We start from the raw sequence: 16,346 nt of genomic DNA, 5'->3' as shown, positions 1-16,346 counted from the left end.
CAGTGGGCAAACGTACAAAATCAGCAGGGGATCAAATACTTTTTTCCCTCACTGTATAACCTTTTGCCACATGTCAAACAGGGAGGTTTAATAAAGTTTATTAATAGAAGAGGAAGGAAAATTGTGAATTAATTAAATTGTAGAAATGGCACACCTAATTAATTTTACAATCTGTACAGTATTTCGCGGCGTTTCTTTGTGACTGTTGCAGCCAAAAATGCTTGATTTTGCTGCGGCTTTTCCCCAAAATTTCTGGTGCAACTTGCTTTTTTTTTTTGGTGAAAGTGTGATTACACTATATTCGTGTTCGACGCACGTGAATCGAAGATTTTCCAAATCAGCAGAAAAGCTGCTGTAATTTTGAAAAACTGCAAGCTTGTCAGAATAGTGCGGAGTTTGTGTCATTTCTGCGATCACAAAATGAATAAATTCCTGACTGATTTTAACTTGAATACAGGCTGAATTGCTTAACGAATATCTTAATTTCCACTTGTCTATCAAAGGCTTTAGATGAACGATTATTTCTCAGTTTACTTGTTGCAAACAATGCGAACAGATCCTTTAGTTAAGTTTCTAACTTGAGTACATGAGCAGGGCAGCGTGTACCCAAGAAAATGAAGTTTCAGACCGATTCAGTTGTAAAATCCCTTTTTTTTTTCCTTTCTGTCCTTTGAACAAGCTGTTTGCTTCGATTCTGTGACTTTATACAACAGCTTGAATTCACTTACTGCATGTCAGAGAGTTGAAATGGAACTGGGACAAAAATAAGAACTGCTCATCAGTGACTTTGATTGTGCTGCTGTTTCTCACCTTTTGCAGAGAAAGTATTTTTGTACTCTTCTTTATTTATGAGCTTGTGTGTGTGCATATCTTCCCTCTACAGACAGGTGAGATTAATAAACATTAAACAATCCCCCCTGAACATAACCGGAATCTGCAGGGAAGAGTAGCATATGTTTGCCTGCAGGCACAGAGATGCTGAATGGCATCTCCCGGTATGAGAGAGCGAGAGAGAAAGAAGATCGGGGAATTGACACTCGGGGCGTGTGAGCTGGTAGGGGGGCAGGTATGGAGGTATAGTGCCCCTGAGCAGATGAAAATGGTAGAGTGGCAGATGGAGTGAGAGAAGGACTGGAGGGGGATTAGCTACTCTGAGATTAGTTACTTGTGCTTGCAATCATGTTGGTTTCATGCTACCTTCTGGATTACCTGCTGAGACTCTGCAACCCTTGGTGTGATCTGCTTTTAACACTTTTACACAAAAGGTTTGGATTGCGTCCATATAATAATCAAGAGGATTACCAAAAATAAATTATATTCGACATCAACATCGCTTACAATATAACGAGGAATATGTTAAAGAATGTCACCAGTATATGGATTCATAAGCAGTCCACATAAAGATATCAGCCCTCATGTGGGTTCGCTCTTCCTGTGTAGAGGCTGAAATTCTATTCAGAATTCCAACCTCTTTAATATGGAATTATTTAGTATTTCTATTGTGTTAGTTTTTTCTTGACAGATGTCTTGGTATGTGATTTCAGAAAACAGCATTTGAAAAACATTGATATAGTAAAAATTACAAGAATTTTAAAAAATGTATTCCATCCATCCAACCATTTTCTGTTCCGCTTATCCTTCACACGGTCGTGAGGAGCCTGGAGCTTATCTCTGGGAACTCGGGGCACAAGAAGGGGGACACCATGGACTCATCACAGGGCACAATCGCCACACATTCACACACTTTGGACAATTTGAAAATCCAATCAACCTACAACGCGTGTCTTTGGACTGGGGGAGGAAACCGGAGTACCTGGAGAGAACACACAAACTCCACGCACATGAGGCAGAGGCGAGATTCAAGCCTCCAACCCCGGAGGTGCAAGGCAAACGTGCTAAATACTGAGCCACCACCCTGCAAAAAACATGCTATGTTTTGTATAAACATGGTGAGGACAAATAAGAACTTAACACCAGAAGCATTAACCAGGCACAATCCATTATTTTGTTTTAACAATATATTACATTTACCTTCAAATACATTAATAATAATAATAATAATAAGGATAACATGGGTAATAAACATACAGTAGGGAGTACAAAAAGACAATATTTGCATTGTTTTTAAACGAACCCTCCCATCAGCAGAGTGCACCATCTCTAGCTGCCTTTCACAGCGCCTGTGGCTCAGTTTTCAATGAAACACAGGGCGAGTGCACAGGGGTGCTGTTGTGAATGTCCACCCCACAATCAAGAAATGCGAGAAGCTATGATTTACATATTCTCTCTCTGTCTCTCTCCCTCTCGCTCTCTCTCTCGGACATCACATCCTAATAGCTCATGTAACACAGAGGTTGAATCAAATCCAGCAGCTGATTCAGTCAGATTCAGATAGCAAGCATACATGCCCACACACATAAATACACATACACACACACACACACTCTTTCTCTCTCTTTCTTTCTTTCTCTCTCTCTCTCTCGCTCTCTCTCTCTCCTAAAGGTTGGGGAAGAGCTCAGTCTCTGTCTTTGAGATGTTGCTGGATATGCAGCACTGCTTCATTTGCAGTGCTTGAGGTCTTTCTCCTGGTGGCCCTTGCCTCCTCCCTCAGCTTTGTCCAGCAGTTTGAGGGCCTCCAGCAGGTAGCTCTGGAAGGCGCAGAGGGCGGCGCAGATGGCCGGTGTGCCAAAGCCATGGGTGAGCAGGCTGAAGTGGGTCAGGCTGCCTTGAACCCCGGGCTCCAGGCACGGTGTGGGCCGACTCGCACCCAGCGGCGACCTGTCCTGGGACATGAGGTCAACAAACTCTTTGCAGATCTCCCTGAGGACAAGGAGAAAATGAAGGTTAGTGCACAAATCAGCGATGGCTTTTATAAACCCTAGGGCTGTCCGAACAAAGGTCAAATTTACATAATATCTATGGTTTCGAAAGCAGAAAATCATATTCTACTTTTCGTTGCATATTCTATCGAAACATCAGTCTATCAAAAGTTTTTTTTTATATATATAAAAAGTGCTCTGACATGCTAAATACATGTCATGTATGACATATTAAACATAATAATATGTAGTAAAGTGTTATTATTAAAAGATGTTTCCAGCAGCAGCTTAATGGAATCACTATTTTTCTGTCCAGCATCATAGGGTTAATACCGCTAAGCCACAGTGCCGTAGTAAGAGCACTGCTGATGTTAAAAAGGTTAGTTCAGACGACACTGGGACTCACTTGGTGGCCAGGAGCATGCTTCGCCGTGTGGGTAGTTGGTCTGGATCACTCTGCCTGCATAAGTATTCTGCGGTCGCCCTTGCTGGGAACTCTGTCTCACACACGTAACCAAAGTCTCGTGCCAGGTGCACTGCCTCTCCTTAAAGAGAAACCATTTCAGATTAGGATTTGGCCTAACAGGCAGACTGGGAATATAAGCAGTGAGGTACTGTGTTGTTTGGATAAGTGATTACTCTGTGTAGTGTAGTGTAGTGTAGTGTAGTGTGCAGTGCATTAGAAATAGTTTTTCAATTTCATTCTGTCTATTCAGTGTCTTTATTTATCTTTATATGTATGTGTGTTTGTGTGTGTGTGTGTGTGTGTGTGTACCTTCCACTAGTGCTGTGAGGAGTGTGACGTTAGCTGCCTTGCGGCGGCCAGCAGGAAGGTTGAGACCGATCTTCTCCAGACGCTCACGGAGGCAGCGGCCGCCGTTCTTTGACTTTGCTCTGAGGAAGGGGACAGAGAGATGTTTAACACTGCTGACATGCTCTCATTAGCAACTCTGACCAATTCACCTCTGTCTAGTTTATACCCTTATTTCCCCAGACCCCCCCCCTATCCCCCCCCCATCCCCCAGATTCCTATTATTTACCTTAGAGGCAAAATCATTTCTCATTCATTAACCTTCAGTAATCAAGCAAATGACTTTTTTGTGATGTAGTAAGTGGATAGATGCAAAATGTGAAAAAATAAAAATAAATAAATAATCACATAGTTCAATCATTCAAAAAACACATGTATGTGATGAATTTCTGTACAGCTGGACCACAATGCTATTTCTATAAGTCAATATTAATAATTAATAACAGATCAGTAACAGTGTGAGTTACTGTGTGTGGGCCTATATTATAATTGTATGATGTATTAACATGATTTTATTTAAATGTTTGTGTTCAAGTGATTTATATAATCACGCTTTATCTATATTAGAACATTCCTGGCTGTTTATTAATGTATAAGCTATTAACTTGTTCTCTCTCTCTCTCTCTCTCTCTCTCTCTCTCTCTCTCTCTCTCTCTCTCTCTCTCTCTCTCTCTCTCTCTCTCTCTCTCTCTCTCTCTCTCTCTCTCTCTCTCTCTCTCTCTCTCTCTCTCTCTCTCTCTCTCTCTCTCTCTCTCTCTCTCTCTCTCTCTCTCTCTCTCTCTCTCTCTCTCTCCATTTCTGTTGTCTCAAGGGTCAAAAATGTTTGCCGCTATGTTTAACAGCAGAGAAAACGAGTGGTGTCCACTGATTAAACACAGTCTTTCTGCACTGGGAAGGAGAAAAACCCAGATAAATGGGTTAATTTATCACAAACTTTAACAAATGACAAGATGTTTCTTCATGTAAAACAAATCTGGGGTTTAAAATTCAATCAAGCTGCTTTATTTGAAGGGTTTTAGTGAAGGCGGATCATTTTCGACCCTTAGGACAAGGGGAGCGTACATAATGTTAAGCTTACACAAGGGTTAATATCTGATTATGTCTTGGCTCTGTCCGTCGCTCACCTTCGCAGGACTCCTCCTAGCAGCGATGCGTTGAGACACTCGGGAGGAGACAGTCTCCTCTGGACTTCCCCCACTGTCACCTTGTACTTAGATGTGGAGCTGAGGAGGGACAGGCGTCCAGGCACTGAGCAGAAGACCTCAGCAGGGTTGGACACACCACCCAAACCCAAACCATCCTTACCAAAGGACAGGACAGACAGAGCAGAGCCATTCAACTTGGACGGGACGGGAACTAGAGAGAGACAGAGACCGTGACAGGAGGCATATTAGATTCATGTCAGAATTCTGCTTCTTCCATTGTTTCCCCATGCTGTTATGAAAAATGTAGAAGGAGGTAAGGAAAAGTAGGACGACTAACAGCAGCAGCGGGTTTTTACCTGATGCTAATGTCACTATGCTCTTTTAGTTCAGCTTCTCACCTGGTTTGATTGCTTTTTCACTGTTAATGTTTTTTTTCTTTCCATTTTTAATTTTCACATTTATATGTCAGCTCTTCAGTGAGAAATTAGATGTTATTATTTATTAAAAAAAAAAAAAAAAGCATTCACAGCTTTTTACACAGCTTGTGTCGCACATTGACTTTCATTTGCACTAAATTAGTGATTCAGTTACAACCATGACACAAACTGACAATCTGGTATTAATCAAATATAACACAACTAGGAACAAAATAGGTAATTATTATAAACTATTTAAAATTTCATGCTGGGAATCATTTGTCACAATGTCTGAGAACCTTCTCCAAGCCAGGGGTTTCCTGTTAAAAATGGTTAGGCTTTTAAACTCCATTCCAATAGGACATGAGTCGTATGGACTTTTACAGTGAGCTCAATCGTATTTCTTGCAATGCCTTAAAAAAACAAATTAGTTTCCAGAGAATTTTTTTTTGGGTATGTCCTACGTCCTGCCAAGGCTACAATCTTTCTCACTCCTTCTCACAGTTACTGTAGAACAGGCATTTAAATAAACTAACAGGCATCCAGGATTTTTTTTCACGTTCATACACAATCACTGTACACAAGAACAATATTGCAGAATAATAATGAACAGATAAATAATGTAGAAGCAGTGAAACTGAAGACGTTCAGATGAACTTTGTCTATTGGTTGGTGTCTTCAATAAGGACCATTTAGAAGAAGCTTTTAAAGTAAATGGTAAAGTGTGATGACTGCGTACAATCGTAGAAAAAGTTCAGGGGCTCATTGGATAGTTAAGCACTCTTCGCGTTCTAAAACGTTTCTACTTGGAACCATCTCTGACAGTAAAATACTCTTCTGCAGGATTCTGTACAAAGAAATCCATCAGAAGGTGCTTATATTTAACACTCTTACTAGGAGTTTAAGATTTAGCAGTCAGTATGATCTACCAATAATGCACACGCTGGTCAGAACCTAGAACCCACCTGCTCCTAGCTCTGGTTTTGACTTTGTCAGTGGCTGAATTACAGATGTGTTTAGCACACAGCGCCATGAAGCTTAGATAAAGGGCTTCTTTGGATTGACTCTCTAGGGGTGCCCTTAAAGGTGGAATCCTATAACAGGAGGCTTCTCTTTCAAAGATTCTGAACTTTTTTCAAACGTTAGAACCATTAACCGTAAAACAACAACAAAACCCCCAGAAAATACATAATACGTGACGCCTGGCCTAGGGGTCTTTTTTTTTTGTTACATTGGTGGAAATCTCAACCCATCATTACCAAAGGTATTATATTTAGGACTGAGTTATTAACTTGTTTGACTGGTCACTGGAACTGTATGGATTTAATCCAAACCTCAAACAAGTACGCCTTTAAATTTTATTCTGTTGGTAGAAAGTTCAGAAATAAAAGTTTTAAATAGTCAAAATATTATTGTACACATTTAACAAGCCTAATATCTGTCTAGTTGGACTATTTTTTATTTATTTTTATTTTTTAATTTATTTTTTAATGTACTGAGGGGTCTTTGGAATTTATTTTGCATTTAAAAGGCCCCTGGCTGCAAAATGCATTAAACCCTATTGTGTAGAAATCATTATTTTATGTGCTTACTTACAGTACTGTGCAAAAGTCTTTTTTTTTAAAAAAAAAACACAATTTTTGTCTTAAAGGTTTATTTTATGACTTCTGCATTATTGAGTCATTATTGAGTCAAAAATTTGATTCCAAACGTTACTTTTCCAACAAAATATTAACTGTTACGTGAAAATGTTTGTATGGCAGTAAAGAAAGCAACACATTACATAATAACACTTTTCAGACAAAAAAATCATAATGAAGTCTGTCCGGTTTTATACGCAAACACAGAAACAGGTATGACCGTCAAGGTCAAATCTGCTCAGACAAACTGACCAGCTAATTCCATTATAAACCTGCACAATGTGTACCTGAGACAATTCTGATGCATTTTGAAACAGCAAAGGCTTGTTATACTTAATATTGATTTGTTTAGTTTATTACTGTTTCCTGCTTTTAATCGTGGATATTTTTATGTACAAATGTTTAATTGCATTGTTTTTGAAGGCATCTTTGCTTTATAGCATTTCTTTGCATGTGCCTCAGACTTTTACACAGTACTCTATATAGTGTCCTGTGTGCGCCTCTGTGTCTCACCCTGCTGTGATGGCCAACATAAGCAGCCTCTATTCATAACGCAGCTGTGTGTGTGTGTGTGTGTGTGTGTGTGTCTGTGTGTGTGTGTGTGTGTGTGTCTAAGTGCTCTGCACACCTTCGGTTTATTCATATGGGCTTTAGAGCTTCTTATCCCCTCTGAGAATCTGCTAAACCCCTGAGAGCACTCCGTAACTGAGCCACAAACGCATGAGTTAAGATGGCATTTGTGTAAAAATACATGATATCTGCAGAGCTTGGAAACTTCTGAGAGAGCATAGAGCCGGAGTTTGTGCGTGACCTATAAAATCCAATTTCTTGGTATTTCAGTGTGAAAGATCACACTGTGAATTCATCATAACTCTTCTTCATCACCCCTCCTCCTCCACTGAGCTGGTTTCTAATCCCTCTTTTTTTCTCTCATATGACCATGAACAGTTCATTAAGAGTTACTGCCTTAAGGGTGAACTGAGCGTTGGATGGTTTCTTGACTTCACATGAAACGACACTGCTGAATTATTTTGTGGTGGGGATTCTCTCTCTCTCTCTCTCTCTCTCTCTCTCTCTCTCTCTCTCTCTCTCTCTGTGTATTTTAAAAATTATTTTTATTTCTATTTCTAGTTATCCTCAATCAACAATAAAAAATATACATATATTGTTGTGTATGTACATATACATGTATGTATATATGTATGTATGTATGTCCGTACATATATATATATATATATATATATATATATATATATATATATATATATATATATATAAAATTTTATTTTTACCTTTCTTGATAACAGAATGATCCAAGATTCCCAGGGATGATGTTTCCTCCATACCCTGTTAAAAAAACAAAAACAATAAAAAATTTAATTGTGTTTTTGTTTCCCACATTCAATCTCATACAAATCATTAGTCATTTATTAATATGCATTTGTGCATAAATTACAAAAAATAAATAATTTGCTTATTGTTCTAATGCTTGTTGAAAATACCGTGTAGTATAACCTACGTGGTAAGTCAGTAACGGCTTGTGTGGTGTGGGGAAAAGATTAAGCTAATATAATTAAGCAAAAATTATAAAGAATTTAAAAAAAGAAAGAAAAAAAAGCTGCTATTACTCATATATTTTTCATCCGAGGAGTAACATGCAGTGCTGATTATATAGCTGTGCTCGGAGGATGAGCTCTCAGAGTTATTAAGCTTATAGAAAAAGTCAGAAAAAAAAGCGACAGAATAAAAACCTCAGATTCTATTTCATACCGACACAGCTACAAAAAAAAAGATTTTTTTTAATTGATAAAAAAACCATTACTATGAATTAAAATGTAATCATACCGAATTTTATTCTGACTATTTTAAAATAGCGCCAAATTTTGTGCGTCATTTAAATTGCGCCATTTAAATAATTGCCATTTAATAATAATAATAGGCTAATAATAATAATAATAATAATAACAATTTTCTTTGATATTTATTTGATTATGTTCATAAACAAGTTCATTGTGAACGTGGTTTCAGTTGAAATATCAGGATAAAAAATATCATTTGTTGTCCAATCTGCGTTTTGAGAAGTGGGGCAAATAAAAATGAAGAGTGTTTGCAGAATTAAAATGTTGCGCATTGAAATGGTCTCCTGCAGAGGAGAAAAAAAAACTTTTTGTTGACCTCAACTGCCTAAATAAATCGATTGGATGCGCTCAGTTGTCAAACAGAAAGTGATTGAGAGCAGTTTGATCCTGCACCTGCTCATGTTAAAAACCTATGAACTGAACCCAAAAGAAAAAAAAAACAACCAACAGTTTCCTGCTCATATCGATATAACTTCCCGAACACTTTCATTACACCATGAAGCCATGTTTATTTACAAACATATGGAACACTTTTATATGTTCACTTTGCACTTTTTCTGTGCAAATAATCAAGAACCATTCAATCAGTTTATAAAGTATAGAATTAAATGATGAAATTGTTGAAATCACGTGACCCGTGTAGACGCTGCGACACAGATACCAGCAATGCTGCCGCTTTCTACTGGCTGCTGTACCACAACTGGGCTGCATTTCATTAGTAAATAATTGGTCTCGTGTGAATCAATTCATTGGATAGGCTTAATTAAAATAGAATTGTGCGCAGTTTTGTTTTGTAAACTTCGTACAAAATAGAAAGTGCATTTCACTATAGGTTTACAGGAATCGCCATTTTTATAGCTTTCAGAATTCGTGGTAGCAAATGGTAGGAATGTGAATGTGATTATGGGATTAATGTGTGATAATGGAATTAATGTGTGATTATGAGAGTAATGTGTGATTATGGGAGTATGTGATTATGGGAGTATGTGATTATGAGAGTAATGTGTGATTTTGGGATTAATGTGTGATTATGGGAGTATGTGATTATGGGATTAATGTGTGATTATGGGAGTGTGATTGTGGGATTAATGTGTGATTATGGGAGTATGCGATTATGGGATTAATATGTGATTATGGGAGTAACATGTAATTATGGGATTAATGTGTGATTATGAGATAATGTGTGATTATGGGAGTAATGTGTGATTATGGTAGTAACATGTAATTATGGGATTAATGTGTGATTATGGGAGTATGTGATTATAGGATTAATGTGTGATTATGGGAGTAATGTGTGATTATGAGAGTAATGTGTGATTATGGGAGTATGTGATTATGGGATTAATGTGTGATTATGGGAGTATGTGATTGTGGGATTAATGTGTGATTATGGGAGAAATGTATGATTATGGGAGTATGTGATTATGGGATTAATGTGTGATTATGGTAGTAACATGTAATTATGGAACTCATGTGTAATTATGAGATTAATGTGTGATTGAGAGTAATGTGTGATTATGGGAGGATGTGATTATGTAATTAATGTGTGATTATGGGATTCATGTGTGATTATGGGAGGATGTGATTATGTAATTAATGTGTGATTATGGGATTCATGTGTGATTATGGGAGTAATGTGTGATTATGAGAGTAATGTGTGATGATGGGATTAATGTGTGATTATGAGAGTAATGTGTGATTATGGGAGTATGTGATTTTGTAATTAATGTGTGATTATGGGATTCATGTGTGATTATGGGAGTAATGTATGATTATGAGAGTAATGTGTGATTATGGGATTAATGTATAATTATGCGAGTATGTAATTATGGGAGTATGTGATTATGGGAGTAACATGTGAGTATGTGATTATGGGATTAATGTGTGATTATGGGAGTATGTGATTATGGGAGTAATGTATAATTACAGGAGTATGTGATTATGGGACTAATGTATGATTATGGGAGTAATGTATTATTATGGGTGCAATGTGTGATTATAGGAGTAAAATGTATCATTTTGGGATTAATCTGTGATTATGGAAGTAAAGTGTGTGATTGTGGGTGTAATGTGTGATTATTGGAGTAAAATGTGACCACATCTGAAAACATGTGAAAGCGCATTTCAATATCTTACGCCCTGAAATTGCACATCGAATCTCAAATGCACCACGTGACACCACGTGAATAATATGTGATAACGTGAAAAGAACTGCGCGCGCAAAAATAAAGGAATTGTGAAAAAAATGAAACATAACATGAGAAGCTCCTAAAAATCATCTTATATTTGAGGTTTGTGTAACATTTCTGTTAGGGATATTATCAGAGGTTGTAAGTGTTCAGTTTTACGCATACACTTAAAAAAGTTACTCACAAATGATAGGGAATAATAAAGATTTGACAGAACTAATGGAAATCTTGCTAGACTCAGGTGAGATCCGTGTTTTTCGATCTCCTGTATGATTTATTATTATTTTTTTTTACACTCGGCGGTAATTCATTTGAACGTGTTGTGTAAAGACTTGCCTGCAGTTCGTCAGTTCCATGCTGAGCCGCGTGCACACCGAGCGGCGCGTCTCCCAGCGCGCCCGCGCCTGCTCCGTCTCCGAGCGCGTGCAGGAGACGCGGAACACCGGGGTATTCACGCCGGGGCTCGAGGCTCAGCGCGCGGTGTGGCTGCGTTAGGACTCCCGCGTCCTCCGGGTTGCGGCCCCGCGGGGGGTGCCAGGCGGCCTGCTGGTGCTGATGCAGGGAGCTGATGGACTGGTACGGGTCGGCCAGGTGCGGGTATCCCGAGTCCTGAGCCTGCGAGTAGGAGAGAGACGCCTGCGGATACGGAGGAGGGAAGTAGGGCGGCTGGAAGTCCGAGGCCGGAGTGTGGCACAGCGGAGGAGCCGCAGAGTAGGCCGTCTGATTCAGAGAGCAGAGCTGAGACAGTCTCGGTGAGGAGCCCGAGAGCCCATCCGAGCGCTCCTAAACAAACAAACAAACAAACAGCATTATAAACTTTTTTCTTTTTAGTTAAAAAAAAAGTTAGTATATCCAAAACTGTTAGTTTGTTGTTGGTTCTGTTTGTTGTTGCATTGTTGGACGAGGAACTAAGAAAAAACATTTTACTACATTATATCACATAAAGAAAATAAAGATCCAAAAGTTTAATAGGAGGTTGTTTATTGGGGTTCGGAATCCCTGAAAAAGCCTGGCTGCAAAGGTGTTTAAAACATTAATACTTCCTAAAAGAGCCACAATTAGATAATAATAATAATAATAATAATAATAATAAGACCCACATAATGCTTCTATTAAATTTTTTCATTTTTTATTTTAGCATACGAAGTAAAGGCTACAACATGTAGGTTAAATAAAGTAGTGGTAACGATTTGGTTGTTTAGTTGTATTTACATCCAATAGGAAATTTCAAAAAAGAAAACTAACAAATATAAAAACAAACAAACAAAAAAACAACAACAACAACAACCAAAATGGCACGTTTGAAAAACAAAACCCCAGTTCAACGTATTTACGCACTTCTTTTAAAAACCAGGTCTTTATTTATTTATTTATTTTATTATTTTTCTTTACAGAAAATAAAAGATGGATATATTACCATTATCGTTTCCATTTTAATACAGATAAAAGTTTTTTAGCTGAAACGAAAAAAGCATTCTTCAATAATAATAATAATAATAATAATAATAATAATAATAATAATAATAATAATAATAATAAATTTTTCCTGTTCTTGCGCATTTAACAAAAATAATCCCCAGCTCTATAATGAAAGAGTGTTGGACCACACGGTGCTTCCAGCCAGCGCCAAATCAATTTCCTGACAGTGAAATCAATTCTGCAACCATAACACAAGTGATCAGTGAGCACGGAGTTACTTTGTAATATCAATCCTGAACTACTTCCCCCCCCGATTGCATTTCCAAATATCCTCATGGAGCCAGCACACAGTGAACGGGCTACAAGCTGTTTAACATTTCCTGCAAACATTTCTGAGTGATTGTTGAATGTCCACAAATGCACAGATGTATACGTTAGATTATTCCAGCTCCAATGTGTCACCCTGATCTTAAAGCGTATCTTAAAGCTGGAAGCATCTGTGCGTTAATATAAAACCGACTTGGCATAACAGCCCGTGACTTCCGTACACAATAATTGCTTTGACGCATTATATTTGATTAACATGGCAGTGATGTACGCAGTAGAATAAAGCAAATGCAATGCACCACCTGCACTTTCAGTGCATATAATTGTATATGCGAAAATACAGTATATATGCATATAATTACTACTCCACTCACCATCGCTGAGTAGGTGTGCACTAACATGGGGATGTAGAGTACAGTACAAGTGGTCGGTGGTGAAAGTTGGCTCTCTGTCCACTTCCTCGAAAACGAACAATCAGGGGAGTTCACAAACTCATCTACGTGCTAGATCCATGCAGACAGGCCTGAGTGTGCGGAGTGCCGGTGTTAGGAGTGCTGTGTGTGTGTGTGTGTGTGTGTGTGTGTGTGTGTGAGAGAGAGAGAGATACGCTAATGTTCAACGCTCTCAGACTGTGCCCAGTGTGCGCTCTTATAGCTTCACCACAGCTGGGTGTACTATACGGGGGAGGGGTCGTGTGGACCACCTTAAAGAGACCTTATGCGTTTGTTTCAACTATATTCACTATTTATTCATGAAACCGATTCAGATTTTAGGGCAAGTGTCCAATTTAAAAGCAAATTAAATACTTAGCCTATATAATATATATATATATATATATATATATATATATATATATATATATATATATATATATATATATATATATATATATATTGTTCAGACGCAAATGATCATAAATAGGTCTATTTGGCACATTTTAGAGTTTGTTTAGAGTTCATTTTTCGGATAAATTATTATTATTATTATTATTATTATTATTATTATTATTATTATTATCCAGGGTGTCCCCCACCTTGTGCCCCATGCCCCCTGGGATAGGCTCCAGGTTCCTCACGACCCAGAAAGGATACAGAAAATGAATAGATGGGTGGATGGATGGATGGATGGATTATTATTAGGTAATTATCTTAAAAGTGCCAATAGCCTCTACAGTATAAACAAAAGTTATGATCATTCTAAAATTGCTTTTCTTCATTAAAAATATGACCAACAGTTTTGGATGCCATTATCGCATTCCCTTAGACATCTGAAACAGATGAACAGTTTTATCTACATGACTATCAGATTAAACTGACTGTTTGCTTACCTGGACACAGTAGGGATCCGTCTTCGTCCGGGATTTCCACAGCATGTTGCTTATCCCTTTTTAAGTTATTGACTGCGATGCTCGGGTCGGTAGAGAAGTGGATATTTGGAGCTGCAGGTTGAGCAGTGTGTGAGGAGACGTGTGAGGAGAGAAAGGCGACACTCAGGACTTTTATGAACACAAAGAGAGACGGGACATGGAAAGGGGGCGGGGGATGGGTTAGAATGACACAGGGTGAAAAAGTGGGGACACAAGAAACACCTGCTTAAACCATGGGCTGTGTCCCAAATCATAGAGACTACTACAGGGTGGGTTTGCCTGCTTTATTTATTTATTTATTTATTTATTTTTTAATGCAGCTAGTTATGACCTTATTTCTTTTTAACATGATATCAGCTGTGACATTTTATTTATCCATCAACCTTCCGTACTGCTAGGAGACCTTGGACGGCATGCCGCAATCACACACCCGTTCACACACCACAGACAATTTGGAAATGCCAATCAACCTACAACGCATGTCTTTGGACTGGCGGAGGAAACCAGAGTACCCAGAGGAAACCCCTGAAGCACATGTAAAGGATATGCAAGGTCTGTGCACAAACCATGCACAAAAATACACATTAGTATGTAGGGTATGTACGTAAGTACACCCAGCTTGACGGTTAAGGCTCTGGTTTACTGATTGGAAGGTCAGGGGTTCAAGCCCCAGCACTGCCAAGCTACCACTGTTGGGCCCTGGAGCCTGAGCTCTGACCCCAACTTCCTGACATGCTGGGATATGCGAAGAAAAAAATAATTTCACTTATATGTTATGTTATTATTATATTATATTATATGTGTATATATTAATAATAATAATAAAGATCCTAACTGTAAACACTGGAATATGTGAACAAGAGTGCAAAAGCTGTGTGCAGTTGTAGTGTCTGAGCAGTCCTCTATAGACATAGGAGAGTATGAAAAGCAGATGAAGTAGCATTTAAAAAAGTAAAAAATACCCCAGCAACAAATAAATTACCATGTGGTGTGTAATAAATATGATCAATATATTGCACAGTCACAGGATTTAGATTTTTTTTTTTTACTCTATCAAATATCAACAGATATTAAATGAAAACCTGACTGCCTCTGCCAGAAAGATTAAAATGGGCCGTGGTTGGATCTTCCAGCAGGACAATGATCTAAAATATACATCAAAATCAACACAAAAATGGTTTACTGACCACAAAATCAAGATCCTGCTATGGCCATCCCAGTCCCCTGACCTGAAACCATAGAAAACCTGTGGGGTGAACTGAAGAGGAGAGTCCACCAGCGTGGACCCCAAAATGTGAAGGATCTGGAGAGATTCTGTATGGATTAATGGTCTCAGATCCCTTGCCACGTATTCTCCAACCTCATCAGGTATTATAGGAGAAGACTCAGAGCTGTTATCTTGGCGAAGGGAGGTAGCACAAAGTATTGACTAAGAGGGTGCCAATAATTGTTGCACACTTATATTTAACAAAGATTTGTTTTTGATAAACCTGTATTTTGTTTGCAGTTGTATTTTTGTGAATTTTTTAAACAAAAGATCAAAAGGTTAAACAATAAAGACACAGCCCTCTTTGCTCAGATTTACCAAGGGTGCCAATATTAGTAGAGGGCACTTTACAAGTAGAAATATTATGAACATCTCATGGAGATGTTTTGAACGTGTTACTACCTTCGAGATTTGTTTATATTATCCAGATTTGTTTACATGGTTGCAGTAAGGTGGCCATCTAGTGGCTGTGTATGCTAGTGCACTCAAACAATATAACGACACGCCTGCAAAATCAGCAGTCTAATAACTCGGAAATAAATTCAAAGGCTGAAACTTTATAATATCAGTGATGGATTAATATGTTCAGGGGTCCCTAGGCAAGATTGAATGTCTCCCAACACATATAAATCCCAACCATCTTTTAACCTGCTCTTATTCTCAGTTTTTTCATGTCTGAACCCTACTTATTTAGACATTACATTGTTTCATTGCAGCTCATGCACCTTAAATCCAATTCATTCCAGGTGTGTTTCTCCAGGGTTGGAATCCCGCCTCCGCCTTGTGCGAGCGAAGCTTGCATGTTCTCCCGTGCTTTAAGGGTTTCCTCCTCCAGTCCAAAGACATGTGTTGTAGGTTGACTGACATTTCCAAATTGTCTGTCCCTGGGATAGACTCTAAGCTTTCCCACGATCCTGTGTAGGATAAGCAGTATGGAAAATGGATGGATGGGTTGTATGTTTGTTTTCCTGAGGAACAAACAAAGTGCCCTGTTGTGCAGCGTATACGGTATAAGCTGCAATGTTAAGAAAGTGGTGATAAAGTGGTGTTAATATGATACAAACAAGTCTTAAGTCTATTTGACCTTA

At 38.3% G+C, this 16,346-nt stretch overlaps 1 protein-coding gene across 2 annotated transcripts; it reads right to left on the bottom strand.

Moving 5' to 3' along the window:
* Positions 1 to 1,549: 1,549 nt before the first annotated feature.
* Positions 1,550 to 14,418, bottom strand: tfap2e (transcription factor AP-2 epsilon). Of its 2 annotated transcripts, none has more exons than XM_053612471.1 (7): positions 13,953 to 14,418; positions 11,204 to 11,662; positions 8,124 to 8,178; positions 4,755 to 4,986; positions 3,595 to 3,713; positions 3,226 to 3,364; positions 1,550 to 2,820 (listed from the first exon to the last, which is right to left on the bottom strand). In XM_053612471.1, the coding sequence occupies exons 1-7, from the start codon at positions 13,995 to 13,997 to the stop codon at positions 2,559 to 2,561; spliced, it is 1,311 nt and encodes a 436-aa protein (XP_053468446.1). In that variant the 5' UTR covers positions 13,998 to 14,418; the 3' UTR covers positions 1,550 to 2,558. The 2 variants fall into 2 exon arrangements, with proteins under 2 accessions (XP_053468446.1, XP_053468447.1); XM_053612472.1 differs by lacking the exon at positions 13,953 to 14,418 and adding an exon at positions 13,000 to 13,144 and having other exon boundaries at positions 11,216 to 11,662.
* Positions 14,419 to 16,346: the final 1,928 nt, after the last annotated feature.

This window comes from Ictalurus furcatus, chromosome 24 (genome assembly GCF_023375685.1).
Source record: "Ictalurus furcatus strain D&B chromosome 24, Billie_1.0, whole genome shotgun sequence".
NCBI classification, from domain to species: domain Eukaryota; kingdom Metazoa; phylum Chordata; class Actinopteri; order Siluriformes; family Ictaluridae; genus Ictalurus; species Ictalurus furcatus.
The sequence above is the reverse complement of the archived record's forward strand: the minus strand, read 5'-3'. Positions and strand labels throughout refer to the sequence as shown.

Bases quoted from the DNA above. Each gene is read 5' to 3' on its own strand.
- tfap2e (XM_053612471.1), bottom strand. From the start codon at position 13,997: ATGCTGTGGAAATCCCGGACGAAGACGGATCCCTACTGTGTCCAG. The intron at 11,663-13,952 runs GTAAGCAAACAG...TTGTTTGTTTAG, and splicing joins CGGATCCCTACTGTGTCCAG to GAGCGCTCGGATGGGCTCTC. The intron at 3,365-3,594 runs GTACACACACAC...TTTCTCTTTAAG, and splicing joins CCTCACAGCACTAGTGGAAG to GAGAGGCAGTGCACCTGGCA.